Source organism: Brachyhypopomus gauderio, chromosome 4, assembly GCF_052324685.1.
Source record: "Brachyhypopomus gauderio isolate BG-103 chromosome 4, BGAUD_0.2, whole genome shotgun sequence".
In the NCBI taxonomy this organism is placed as follows: Eukaryota; Metazoa; Chordata; class Actinopteri; order Gymnotiformes; family Hypopomidae; genus Brachyhypopomus; species Brachyhypopomus gauderio.
Window position 1 is genome coordinate 30,081,511 of NC_135214.1, and position 12,462 is coordinate 30,093,972.

At 41.4% G+C, this 12,462-nt stretch overlaps 1 protein-coding gene and 2 long non-coding RNA genes across 5 annotated transcripts in view; 2 read left to right on the plus strand and 1 right to left on the minus strand.

Moving 5' to 3' along the window:
• Positions 1-1,121: 1,121 nt before the first annotated feature.
• Positions 1,122-8,252, minus strand: LOC143511666 (uncharacterized). The gene is made up of 5 exons (XR_013130218.1): positions 8,051-8,252; positions 7,847-7,935; positions 7,563-7,632; positions 5,798-5,918; positions 1,122-1,382 (listed from the first exon to the last, which is right to left on the minus strand). It is a non-coding gene; the product is annotated as an uncharacterized LOC143511666 (long non-coding RNA).
• LOC143511667 (uncharacterized) lies at positions 1,354-2,109 on the plus strand. The gene is made up of 3 exons (XR_013130219.1): positions 1,354-1,454; positions 1,582-1,636; positions 1,734-2,109. It is a non-coding gene; the product is annotated as an uncharacterized LOC143511667 (long non-coding RNA).
• A 1,656-nt stretch (positions 8,253-9,908) lies between the features above and the next one.
• cpne5a (copine Va) overlaps positions 9,909-12,462 on the plus strand; it is a 60,418-nt gene continuing 57,864 nt past the window's right edge. For 2 of the 3 annotated variants that reach the window (XM_077003733.1, XM_077003734.1), the window contains exon 1: positions 9,910-10,520. In XM_077003733.1, the coding sequence (XP_076859848.1) occupies positions 10,411-10,520 (110 nt within the window). In that variant the 5' untranslated portion in view covers positions 9,910-10,410. Of the gene's footprint in view, positions 10,521-12,462 lie in introns of all 3 variants that reach the window. The other variant, XM_077003735.1, reaches the window with a different exon arrangement.

Genomic DNA, 12,462 nt, shown 5'->3' on the forward strand with positions numbered 1-12,462 from the left:
CAGACACCTACATTCCACTCGGAGTATGGGTGGGCATAATGACAAAAATATGTTATGAGGCTTGAAGCCATGTTCACCATTCATAGCATTCATCACAGTGTTGCTTTTCTGAGGCTGAAAAAAAAGAAACACACAACGTAGCAGCAAAACAGTGAAAACAAAAAATTTTTTAATTGACACTTATAACTGACATTATCAGTGAAATATTCTTACACTTTTAAATTAAATAAAAACTTGCTAATAATTTAAAAAATCTAAATAGCCAATCCAATCACTCTGCTAGAAATGAAGTGTGTCATGACAGTCTGCTTAACATTTTGTTATATTATCTACACCAAATCTAGATTAAGTACAATTCTTATTTTGATTGCTTTTGATACAATTCTTATATGAAATTGCATTAATATAAAATTATTTATTTTGCAGTATTATTAAACTGCCAACATGCTCACATAGTTATGAAATTAGGTGGTTGTCTAACATAAGTCAACTATCTCTTTCGTAAATGTGTGCTTGATTTCATCAGACGCCATCAGACACAGACACCAGCAAAAATAACCTTCAGCAGCATTCCCTGCAGTAGCATGAAGTTTGCTAGTGTGTGTGACGAGCTCCCTCCTCTCAGATCAATAGTCTCTGGTTTCTGCTGTCACCTCGTGACCTCACTGCAGTTTTGCTGCGGGGCTGCAACCAATTTCTTCTCACCTCATGATCACATGACGAGGCTCAGGGCACCTCCAGAGATTCAGGGACTGCCTTTGCATGTTTGACTCTCTGGGTTCAGGCCAGGCCGGGTTTGGGTTTAAGGCGTGTGAAGAATAGTTAGAGTAGGGAAGCCCAATTTGTGCGCTCTGCATAATGAAGTGTTTCTTGATGAAAATCATTATTGGACCGAAGCTCAGAGGAAAGAAAGTTCACGCTGTCTAGAGTGATGAACACGAGGCATGACAGTGAGTGAAGAAGGAGTTTACTTTTAATGTTCCATGAGAGGGCACTGTTTCATTTTGGGGAAAAAAACAAAGAGATGGAGACCTCAGCCAGATGAAGAAATAATTCCAGTCTTCCTTCTCCAGCCCTGGCCCAATTCTCACTCCCTCTGCCATCTATATTAGAGGCTCCCCTACAGCACAATTCTCTCTCATCGATGTGCTTCATCACGCCACAGGCACCTGAACGCTCCACATCCAGTGTCGGCGGCGCCGGCCGTGGTCCGAGTGAGGTGCTGTTTCCTTCACCAGGTAAGGCCTCCTTGTGTGCCAGCGCTCGTCTGTGATGGTTGGGTCAGGCTCAGTGTCCGCTCTCCTGATGTGGTCGTGTGTCATCTCCAATGACAGGAGCAAGGCTTCCCATGAGGGCAGTCCTGCCATCGCACTCACGGACAGCTGCTACCACAGATACAGCAACAGTTTCACACAGTTGCTGTCAGGCGTCTAAGTGAAGAGCTTTGGCACAAGGTGCATGGCTACATTACTATTAATGTAAACAGTTGTTAAACATCCGCACACTTCACCTGCCACTATGGCTTGAATCCAAAGACCTCTGGTGTGCAGAATTTAATACATGCCTTAAAACTTACAACAGAAGTATTATCAAGTACAGCCTTGGACCGGATGGAAATGAAAACTTCAAGCCAAAGGTCTTAATTTGTTATTCACCACCAAATTCTGAGTGTTGCTGTTAGTAGATAGTGACAAACAGCTTTTCATTATGCTTTCTCTGCCCTTGTGTTGCAGTGTTTGTATGTGTGAGTGCTTAGGTAACCTCATCGACAGCCAACTTTGCTCCGACCTCCAATTTTACACAAGTACACGTGCAGACATGGAAGTGTTCTCTGCTGCAGCCGTGCTGTATCTGGCATAAGTCTCTTCATCTCTTCTGCTTGGCTGATCTAACCAGTTTTTTGCTAACCCACATATGATTGCTCGGTGATTTTGAGTCAGCCATCATTATGAATGTGTATCTGTATGTGTTGCTCAGGTCTGGTCAGTGTTGATCCCCCTGTTTTTCTGAATACATCCCTCATCCAGCATTCAGTACTGGATCCCTGTCTGCATACAAAGTAGTAAGCAGACAAATGCAATGAGCAGAACATAGACAGGAAAAAGATCTCACAGGTAAGATGACGCAACACCAAAGAAGCATTTTTTCTGCTGTATTATATGAATTTATAGTGTCTTAATTTTGTGGGTAATTAAATGTAACTGTAACATTCCAGTCATTGAGTTAACCTCTGCCCTTATGAACAAAAGCTTAAAGTTAAAAGAAATATTTTATTTTTCTTCATAAATATAATTTATGGTGAATTTCAGAATTAGAATCAGTGATATGCTGAACCTCTCAGTTTTGAGCTCCACAACATCTTTGAATCAATTTTGAAAACTACCTACACATTTAAGGGAGACATTCCCACCGGATTCTTCCGAACCACTCCTCACCTTGTCCTCGAGCCATAATTAAAGGTGATGACAGAGTGGTTTGAAGTATTCGGGTTATCTAAGACTCTAGAGAGTTCCATCTCTCTCTCTGCAGATAGAGAATCAAAATCATTTCAGTAGGAGTCATGAAGATCTTTACTGTTGTGATCATAGTATTCATTGCCTAAAGAATCATCATACTAGTGAGTTAAAGCTTAGTCATACTGTAAAACCCAAACCTCAAGGCAAGTCCTGTTTGTTATTGCTAATCTTTATGTGCAACATCATGTCAAATCAATGACAGGAGAAACTTGCAGCCCATAGGGCTGGTCACCCTATGGCCAACTAATTTAATGAGCTTCAGGTCTTAATGCTAATTGAAATTGCCCATGGCAGAGTAACCAGTGGAGCAACAAGTTAATTAGTAATGAAGATCAATGAAAATTTCATATACTTTACATTCACCAGTCAAACTCTGAGAAATATACATCACACAGTATGTTATCACATAACTTCTGTTAGAAAAGGTTAAACGTGCTGATGTGGATAAAATATATGATATTGAATCTTATATTGACTTTTTCCCTTCTCTTTGCTCAGTCAGAATGGTAGTGAATGGGTCCTCAGAATGACTAATAACCTTAAAATCACTGACTGAGATGACGTTTAGAGCAATAGTGGTGAATTCTTCCTGTGCTTTAAAAAAGAAAAACTATAAAGTTGGTAATTTTACAGATCCACATATTATGCCATCTGCTGTGAAGACCTGACCTGTGATTTCTGTGTCTTATTGTGAAATGTAGGATTCATTGTGCTTTCAAGTCATCTAAATGATGGTGGAAATAAAGTTTCAAGATGCTAGGAACAGAGTTCTAATAATGTGTTCTGACACCCCAAAGTTCAGAGACTAGATACAGAAAGAGGTATATACACACACACACACACACACACACACACACACACACACACACACACACACACACACACACACACACACACACACACACACACACAGCGAGAGAATATGAGTGCAGATTTCCTTTGACAGTATCTACAAGTAAGGCGCTGATGTGTATTGTCATGATGTGCTTTATGATGTGCAGGTTTCCTAGTCAACAAAATTATGATAACACATTTTGATCTTCTGTTATGAGGAAGACAGACAAACAAAGGCAGAATGATGACTTGTGGATAAATGACCAAATAGTCTAAACTTCAGTATTTTTTTCTGTTCCTGTTGCATAACCGTGCAGAAGTCAAACCTTATGAATGTCATCAAGAAGGAAGAAAGTTTGTGCGTTTGTATGTGCATGTGTGTGTGTGTGTGTGAGATGTGCATATTGAAATCCAAACAGTTGTTGGACAATGCTTTTATAATATTTTGCTTTTACAGTTGCAAATTTTTGACAATGACTTGACCTCTGTGTTTATGCGTGTATGTGCATCTGAGGCACATACATGTGGATTTCACTCCAGGTACCTGTTTCTTAACAGAGCAATGCAACCACTGGCATTTGGGAGAAGGGCTATAGTGGAAACTCCTCCTTCCTAACCAATCTATTCTTTTCTTGTCACTACTTCTCTCTGTGACAGGTTTTCAAGCCCTACTAGCTCCTCACTCTACGCTTGGGTGTTCAGGAAGAAGGCGCCAGTAGTTTTTTAGAGCAAAGATGTCCTGCACAACTTTCCTGAGTTCTTTCTTACACTTTGGCATTCACTCTTTCAGCCACAACTTATTAACTGAAGAGGTCTTCACATGCAAATTGCAGCACACAATAATCTCGAGGAATCCCCAAGGAACTGAGACAGCTGTCACATTTTCATCACATTGGTGCAATTTATTCTCAATAGTGCGAGGACTAGATAGTTGAAACTTATCACTGAATTTACTGAATACACTAAAAGTGTATTTGACTTGTTCTGAACACCCTCTCCCCAAAACTTTCACCAAAATCCTTTTAATTTAATCTGCAGAAAGGAGCAGCTCCTGTATAGTCTCCAAACTTCATTAGCATCGGTTGGTATCCAGCGGTAACAGGATTAGCATCCACTGTTAGCACCATGTTTACTTCTCTGTCACAGTAGCTCAGCGGGATCTTGACAGCTGGAACTGTGCAGATGAACTGCGAATGAAATGCCTACACAAATGTGCAGTAGGATTTGAATGCATTTTTATATATATATAAATTGACTCTATAGACTAAAAAATATCCCTGGGAGTGTAATTGAAAAAAAGGGGATTATAAAACCAAGCCATCGCTTTGAGCAAAAAGGATTGTTCTCCTGATGTTGATGATGGTTTGGATTCTTAGGGCATAGTAAAGGGACTCAACTTTCATGTTTGAAGGTTTTGTTTTTTAGATGTTAGCCCACACCTGACATTTCTGACATTCTATTTTACTGGACAGGGGTGCTCGAGAAGCTTCTGAAAGGAACAAGCAATTTAATCTAAAAAAAAAATTCCCAACCTTTGCTTGTTTATTTATTTATTTTTGTCTGTGCTCTTTTTTGTCTCAATCGACATATCTGCTACAGAAGGACTGCACAGAAGTGAGCAGGAGAGAAGTGATGATTGATGCTTTGTGTGTGTGGGGGGGGCAGGAGGATGTTTATATTTGTTTTTATTTGTGTGCAGGAGTGACTGAGGCAGTGATCCCCGGACCTTTCTTTAAATTACATCTATAAAAATGTATTACTTGTTAGCCTGTGGTGGTACCAGGCATGATCTACGGGTTTATTGCATTTTAATGTTGCCCAACTTGCTCACAATTGTGTTTCCATGGCATTGTAAATGCATGCAGTGACTCATTCTGCCTATGAACAATATATTTCTTCATTAGCTTCAGTGTCTATTCCCAGCACGGCCTATCTTTGCTTTACTAAATTGTCACTCACAATATTAAAAAATACTTCCATACTTGAACACAGTACAAATGTACTCTGAGGTAGCATATTCATATCCTCAGATAAGCACACTAAGCTTCTTGACTTAATAATAATTAAAATGTTTTCCATCCATGTTCACTATTGCCTAGTGATTAGAATGCTAGTAAATAAGTACATTATTAAGGCTGAGGGAAGTCCACAATTGGGTCAGAAACGCTTCAGATTTTGCACTAGAACCTACAGGAACAACAGAACTCAACCAAGCAGCCCAGCTGTCTCAACCCCTTTTACAGTCAATCCCAAGATATCCTCACTGGATTTCAAGAGCCATTCTGAAATATGTCAGAAGATCTAGACATTTCAGGTATGTTGTTGCTGAAATCAAGTCTATTCTTACAGTGGTACTGACATACTTCAGAAGCAACACGTAAGTGCAGGAGCATGCTTGATGTTCACGAGGAATATATCTCCATGCATTTATTGAACACGTCTCTTACCTTGGAGCCTTTCAAGCTGGTCCTCAGGGACCGTCGGGCAGAGACGGCTCTCGATCTGTCTCAGTTCCTTGTGTACATGTATCCAGACGTTCTGCTCGGGTCCTGGAGTACTGGGAGTTTTCTGCAGGGGAAATGTGAGGCCTGACTTAGGGTCTCTGAGGATTGGATGGAGGAGCTCTGTCCTGCCTAATGGCTGGCTTCCCACTCAGCTTAGACAAAGGAACAGACAGTTGCCGTATGCTGCGGGCAGGCTGGGAGTTGGGCCAGTAATCCGAAAAAAGCAATTACCGACACAACTTTGTTTGTTCATGATACTCGTGTTAAATCAGTGAGCTCAGAGGAATCCGGGTGAATTACTAATGTGGGATTTGTTGTTCCTTCCCCTAGGCCCAAAAGGAAACTGAAGTTACATGCCCTCTTTCTCAGAGAGTTGGAGTAAGGGAAGGGTAAATGAAAGAGTTGCCCTTCAGTCAGTCACTGTATTGCGTGTATGAATAAATGATGTATGTGCACATTTGATTTTTTTTTTTTTACCCCGCTGGAAGTTTGATGTGTCCATGTGATGTGATCATAAATTGACACTGTTACATGGTCTCCCTGTAGAGCACTGCACTGAAATGATAAAACATGATCAGGCGTCATCAATTTATTCCTCAGAACAAATCTGGATTGATTTTTGTTCAGCCCTCTCCATGTTCAGGCATAATTGATGTTAAGTATTAAGGCCTCTTTTCTAACGACAGCATCACAAGGCTGTGAAGACAAAGGTGGCACACACCACCATTATTATTTTGAAATACTGGCTTTGCTTTATTGCTGAGTGCCCAAACACTCTCAAGAATGCTTCTGATTGCACAACGTGACAATGCATATGTTTGACTGGCTAGTCTGTCACCTGTTCTTGTTATTGAGAGTATGTTATGAGAATTGGAACCCATATTCCAGCTCTAGAGTGCAGGAGCTCTGTTGAGCCTTAATCAAGGCCTATATCTCCCCCTGCAACCTCTACCCCTTATTCTTGATTCTTGATACCCCTTATTCTGTGATTGTTGATCTTCTATCCACTACCTTCTAAATGTGGCTATTTGCTCAGTTCTCACACCAGTTTTTTGGAAACACTGAGCAGACATTTGACAGTGTCAAGCATAACTATCTTTTGTTACAAGCCTGCTGAATACTCCTGTGCTTGTCCGAATTGACTGACACAAACACTATGTGTGGATCTCATGGTGAACACTCTAATACACTGAATAAGCTCCACTATGCCCACATTTTTTCAGCACCTGCTCCCTATCCCTGATAAGCTCCTGACAAGCCCTAATGACACAGACCATTCTCTAATCGGGTTGGGAAACCAGAGTCATTGATTTAGTGTCATGCACACTAGCCACAGAAGAGTTTAATCACTATAGCCTAGTGAAGGAATTCCCAGCTCCAATTCAATAGGGACACAGCACTCAGCAATTTAGCATTGCCCCATCTAATTATAACAGACGTAGGCACCACCGAACTAGATAGGGTCCCCTGAGAGACCCCACACAGCTGAGGCACCCTGTGCTGTGTTTGGAGGTTTCTGTCTATACCAGGACTTTCTCAATCAAAATGATGTGTTATAACACAGGGTTACAATAAATAGATCTCAATGCTGAATGAGAAAAACAGCCATATCAGAACGAGCCCCATGTGTGTTGTGCCTCCCTGGCACCATAATTGAATCTTCACTCCTCTCTAACCTTCCTCACAGGAGAAGGAGAAATGGGACTACCTCCCTCTCCAGGATCTTCACTGTGCTGGGTGCCAGAGCCGATATGGCTGACAGTTTCTTCCACAACTCTCTGTGAAAAGAGAAAAACAAAAATCACTGATACACAGTGGGGTCATGGGTGCTAAATCCATAATGATCATCTTAGTTTTAACCGCTATAACATTGTGGTTAGCAACGTCAGTGACGTTGGGGATTGACATTTGAAAATTAGAATAACGTCAGTTTATATACAAATCATGTTACCTAATGCTATATCCGTGTCAGAACAAACTACAAGGCCACACCTCATCTAATTCTTGTTTTTGATTGTATTCCTTTCTCGTCAGTAAGGAGGCCTTCCTCAGACAGCCTCGTCTCGTCTTAGTATCTTGCTCTGCACAGTAACAGATGGAAAAAAACATTAGACGGAGTCGCCGCTGAGAGCTGCGATGGAACGACGGGTTTCCCGCCTTTCAGTCAAGCTAACAGACAGCCTTTTTCTTACTAACCCTGGAGTGCCTGATCGGGTCTTCTATTTTCCAGTCGCGCTCGCTTTTCTGGCTTTTCTCGGTGTGTGGGTAACATTCGAGGAGATGGGAAAGACGAACGTTTCACTTCTTCTTAATGGTCCGCGGTGACGTGACCGAGCACCGTTCGGAGAGTAGTGGGAGCGTCGTGGTGCGTCCGTCTTTACGGGACTAACGTCGTCTGCAGTCGCCTGTGGCTCTGTGTGGAATAAGTCAGCCAAGCCGTGTCTTTTCGCACTTTGGAAGTAGGACGCTCTGGATAATAGCTGTCTGTTTGGCACAAAAAGTCTTGCAAAATTGTAGAAATGCCTTCACTTTTACTATCTTAAAAAAGCCACTTTTATTTTTTTAAGTACCGCATTCACCCATAAGTTGTGCGCTCGCATTTTGACAAACAGCTCTAAGTGTACAGTTTCCCTCTTGGTTATAGTCTATGCTAGTGTTGCATGAATACATCATTGCAACTCCGGCAGAACGACAATTTAAAGAGAAAAGTCGGTTAGCCCCACAGGTGTGTGGATTGAGCAGGGCGTCTGGCGAAGCCCTTGACGGAATTGGGTTCAAACTGTGAAAAAAATAACCGAATTACATGTCTGTCCTGATCCCTCTCAGTTGAAGAGGCACGGAAATAGACGCAATCCAACCGCTGTGATGGAAAACTCACATTCTCAACAACATTTGAGGTGTAGAGCTACACCCACCCCCAACCCCCAACCTCCCCGGCCATCCCACACACGCACACTGACATTCTCCCTCTCTACATTCCTTGATCTTTCTCTTTGACACAAACGCATGCACGCGCACGCGCGCGCACACACACGGTAGTAGAATCCCAAAGGCATTTTCAGGGGGATTTTGCATCTTGGTGGTCGGGAGCAAGGCCCATGATTCTTTTACAGTCATCTCTGTAGGGGACTTGGTTTGCACCCTGCTGAGGTTCACTACGAAGTGAACTGCTTCCTCCTGTTGAGCGCCTATCTCCTTTAATGCCTTGTGCCATCAGTACTGCGTACAGAACAAACAGCTGCCTAGAGGCAAACCAGCAAGGAGCTGTTTACCCCATTCTCCGTTTCAGTAAGCAGGTGGACTCATTCATTCATGTAAGGAATGCGCATGTTTTCGAGTTATTCAACAGAATTAGAATGACCTAATAAAGTGGGTTCTCACACCCACTTCATTTAAAGCGCTGTCAACATTAGACACCGTCTGGCTTGCCTGCTTATAACTATTTCAGAATATTTGTCCTGCTGTAAGAGACGACAAAAAGACAATACTGTCAAATACACTGTACAAAAAGTCCATGTACAGTGCTGTACAAAAATGTCAAATGCTCTGACTTTTTTGTTCATTCATAAGCATTTTACAGATAGCCTATTTGCAACGCTTAACAATACATTTGTAAGATGGATTTGTTATTTCTGGTAACCCCGAGAGTTAACTTGCATAGTCCAATTAGGCTTTTGCATTAACCACGCTTACCATGGAAGGAGAGGGAGCTGTCCAGAACTGTGGTGCTGAAAAAACGGGCAACGTCAGACTGTCCGCAGATGGCGTGGACTTTTTTTCAAACGGGCGCAAATTTATTTTAGACTAAATCTAGACTGATTATGCCGATGATATTCGCGGCTTTTAATAGTAAAATATGCATTAATGGCGACTTGGCATTATATAAATTTTAACTGGAACGTGCAAGAGAATAAGGAGGCACTTTTTAATTTGGTTTATTTCAACATAAGCTCTTTCGACTAAGTAAAGTATTGTGGTATTAGGCGTAGCCCTATCGCTAGATCCATTTCGACGATAAAAGGCACTTAAATGTCCAAAAACTTATAAAGAAAGACATATATAACCTCAAATGGTGGTTGGTTTGTAGTGTGATGTACTGGTGTTGTTAATAGCTAGTGAAAGTGTAGCTTGAGCAATACTGAGGCACAGCCGCACATCGATAATACGATGCTGCATTGAGCGGCAGTCGCAACGCAGCAAGCATGTGAAAGAATGCGAAAGGGGTGGAGTTCTGTTCTTTGACTTTCCCAACGGTCCACCGGGAATAGACAGATCTCTTCTCTGCGAGAGCTTTAAGTGCAGTCTTTCACATTTCTCCGTAGCATTCTTGGCGCCAGTCTCACTTCCACTTTGTTCGATTTTATTTTTTTAGAGCGTATTAAGGTTGTCTCTCTTCACTAGTCTCCACCAGCGTAGAGAACTGCCCTCTTTCGCTCTGCTGCGCTCCGCGTGCGTATCGGCGCCTAGCCTAAGGGTAAGTCTAAAACCTCCATTCGGAGCCAGCGCAGTTAAACTGTGCGTGCAAGGTGGAGAACTTCCCCGAAGTCCCTGCGTCCATGGAGGGAGATGTTATGGACAAGCTGGAAGATATGGCCTCGGTGTGCGAGTTCGACCCCATCACCGGGAATATCCCCGCCACTAAAGTGGAAATCTCTGTCTCCTGCAGGTACAGTGCCGTGGAACTAAACCGTTCTTGCGTCCCTTCAAGAAGAATCGGTTTATAATTTTGTGAAAACTGCTGGGTTAGTAAATAGAAACAAATCTACTTAATGTCAGATTTCTGTTTTTAAATGTTTTGTTATTATTCTGTTTGTTTCATGACAGAACTCGGTTTGAGAGCCCTTATTTGGTGCATTACATTATATCTGTCCAAAAAGTTGCGGAATCACCTCCTCAAATTTTGTTAAAAATAAATAAATTAATAAATAATAAAGCCAACAAATATGCAGTGAGTATTAATTAGATAATAATAATAATTTGTATTTGTCACTGTTCAACGTATATTGTGTTCAACACTTGTCAGACCTCACATTCGCGTGTATTGCGTGAAATACTATAGTTGTCATGTGGTTCTGTGTTTCCGCGCAGTGGCGAAGTTAACGCATGCTAAGGAAGGAAGAGCAGGCTCTCTCTCTCATACCTGACAGAGGTGTGGTGTGATGGTACTGAGGGCATGCTAGCCGACAGGCACTGTGCTTACAAATACAAGATGCTCAGTATAATTAGTAGTAGACAAAGCAAGCCATCCATATAATCAGTATATTTCAGGTACACCTGCCCATATATTTCAACCTTAGTAAATCCTTTTCTCATTTAGATGTATGGCTTTGATATTTATAAGTCATATTTAGAGCACAACACGTTTCCATATCCAACTCCCTGGTCTCATTGAATATAAATACACTCCAACCCAGTGGGGAATATTTTATTGTCCCATATTTTCACTGTACATTGATGCAGTGCGCACTGTGTGGAACAAGCAAATTGCTGCTCAGATATAATTTTTGTTACTATATCTTTACATGGTAAACATATGTTTCCTCATATGTTGTGTGCCTCATGATGATAAGAACACCTCCAATTAAGTCTTGTTTCATGATAAAAGTCAGAGATGCAAGTGATATGAAATTCAATCTCCTTCATGCTGCGTTGCTATCAAGATCTCAGTCAGCCAAATTGCTTGGAGTAATGGGTTGGGCTGCTGGTGTGGGGTTTTCAATCATCTTGAAGAGAAATGGATACAGCTGGCAGATGTAATGCCTGCTTTGCTTCAGTAATAGACACTTAAAGTAAATTATACACTCCAACCCAATTTAACCTAATGATATTAATAAAATCCACAACCAGACTACCCAAATAATTTGTTGTGAACTAAAAAAAGCTGTTTTCTCATATGAACCAAAAACTGACCAACTTTTCATCTTAATGTGTCTTGAGCATTTTGTAATTTGAGCACAGCTGAGAAGATGTGGATGTAATTAGGGTGTAATCAAGCACTGAATGTCCTGAACAGACTTAAAATGAAAAACCGATATGTGTTTTTGTATTTGTAGTAGCCTTCCTCCTTAGTGTTATGTCTAAATGGTCTTGCAGTGATGTTTAAATCACCTGTAAACACCTACACATATGTCCATAAAAATGTTTCTCTGACACTGTAATAAGTCACGACATAGTGAGGTCAGGGATCGTGTGCGCTTGTCTTCTGTAATTATGTCAGTGCGGGCAGAGAGCCTAGAGATGCGACCAGACATGGAATAAAATTGCTGTCCATGCCCTCTCCAGATCTTCTCATAACCTGCTGCTGATGTTATTGGGCTGACAAACTAGGGGGACTGAACTAGATAACCCTTATATTACTGACCATCCTGTGCTGTAGTAATTCATGACATTTATTGGCTGTGATTATACTGTGCGTTCAGGTGGGCTGAAATTTTGATGTGTTCAGAGAATAGCAGGATTAGTTAAGAGACACATTATTAAAGGTTTGCATTCTTGCATTGCCATATATGAACACATCATGATACGCTGAATCTTACATTAACTATCAAAAGCAGAAGGACTTGCACCTCCATTCATTTGGAAGTTTTGGATAGACTTTCTGAAAACAC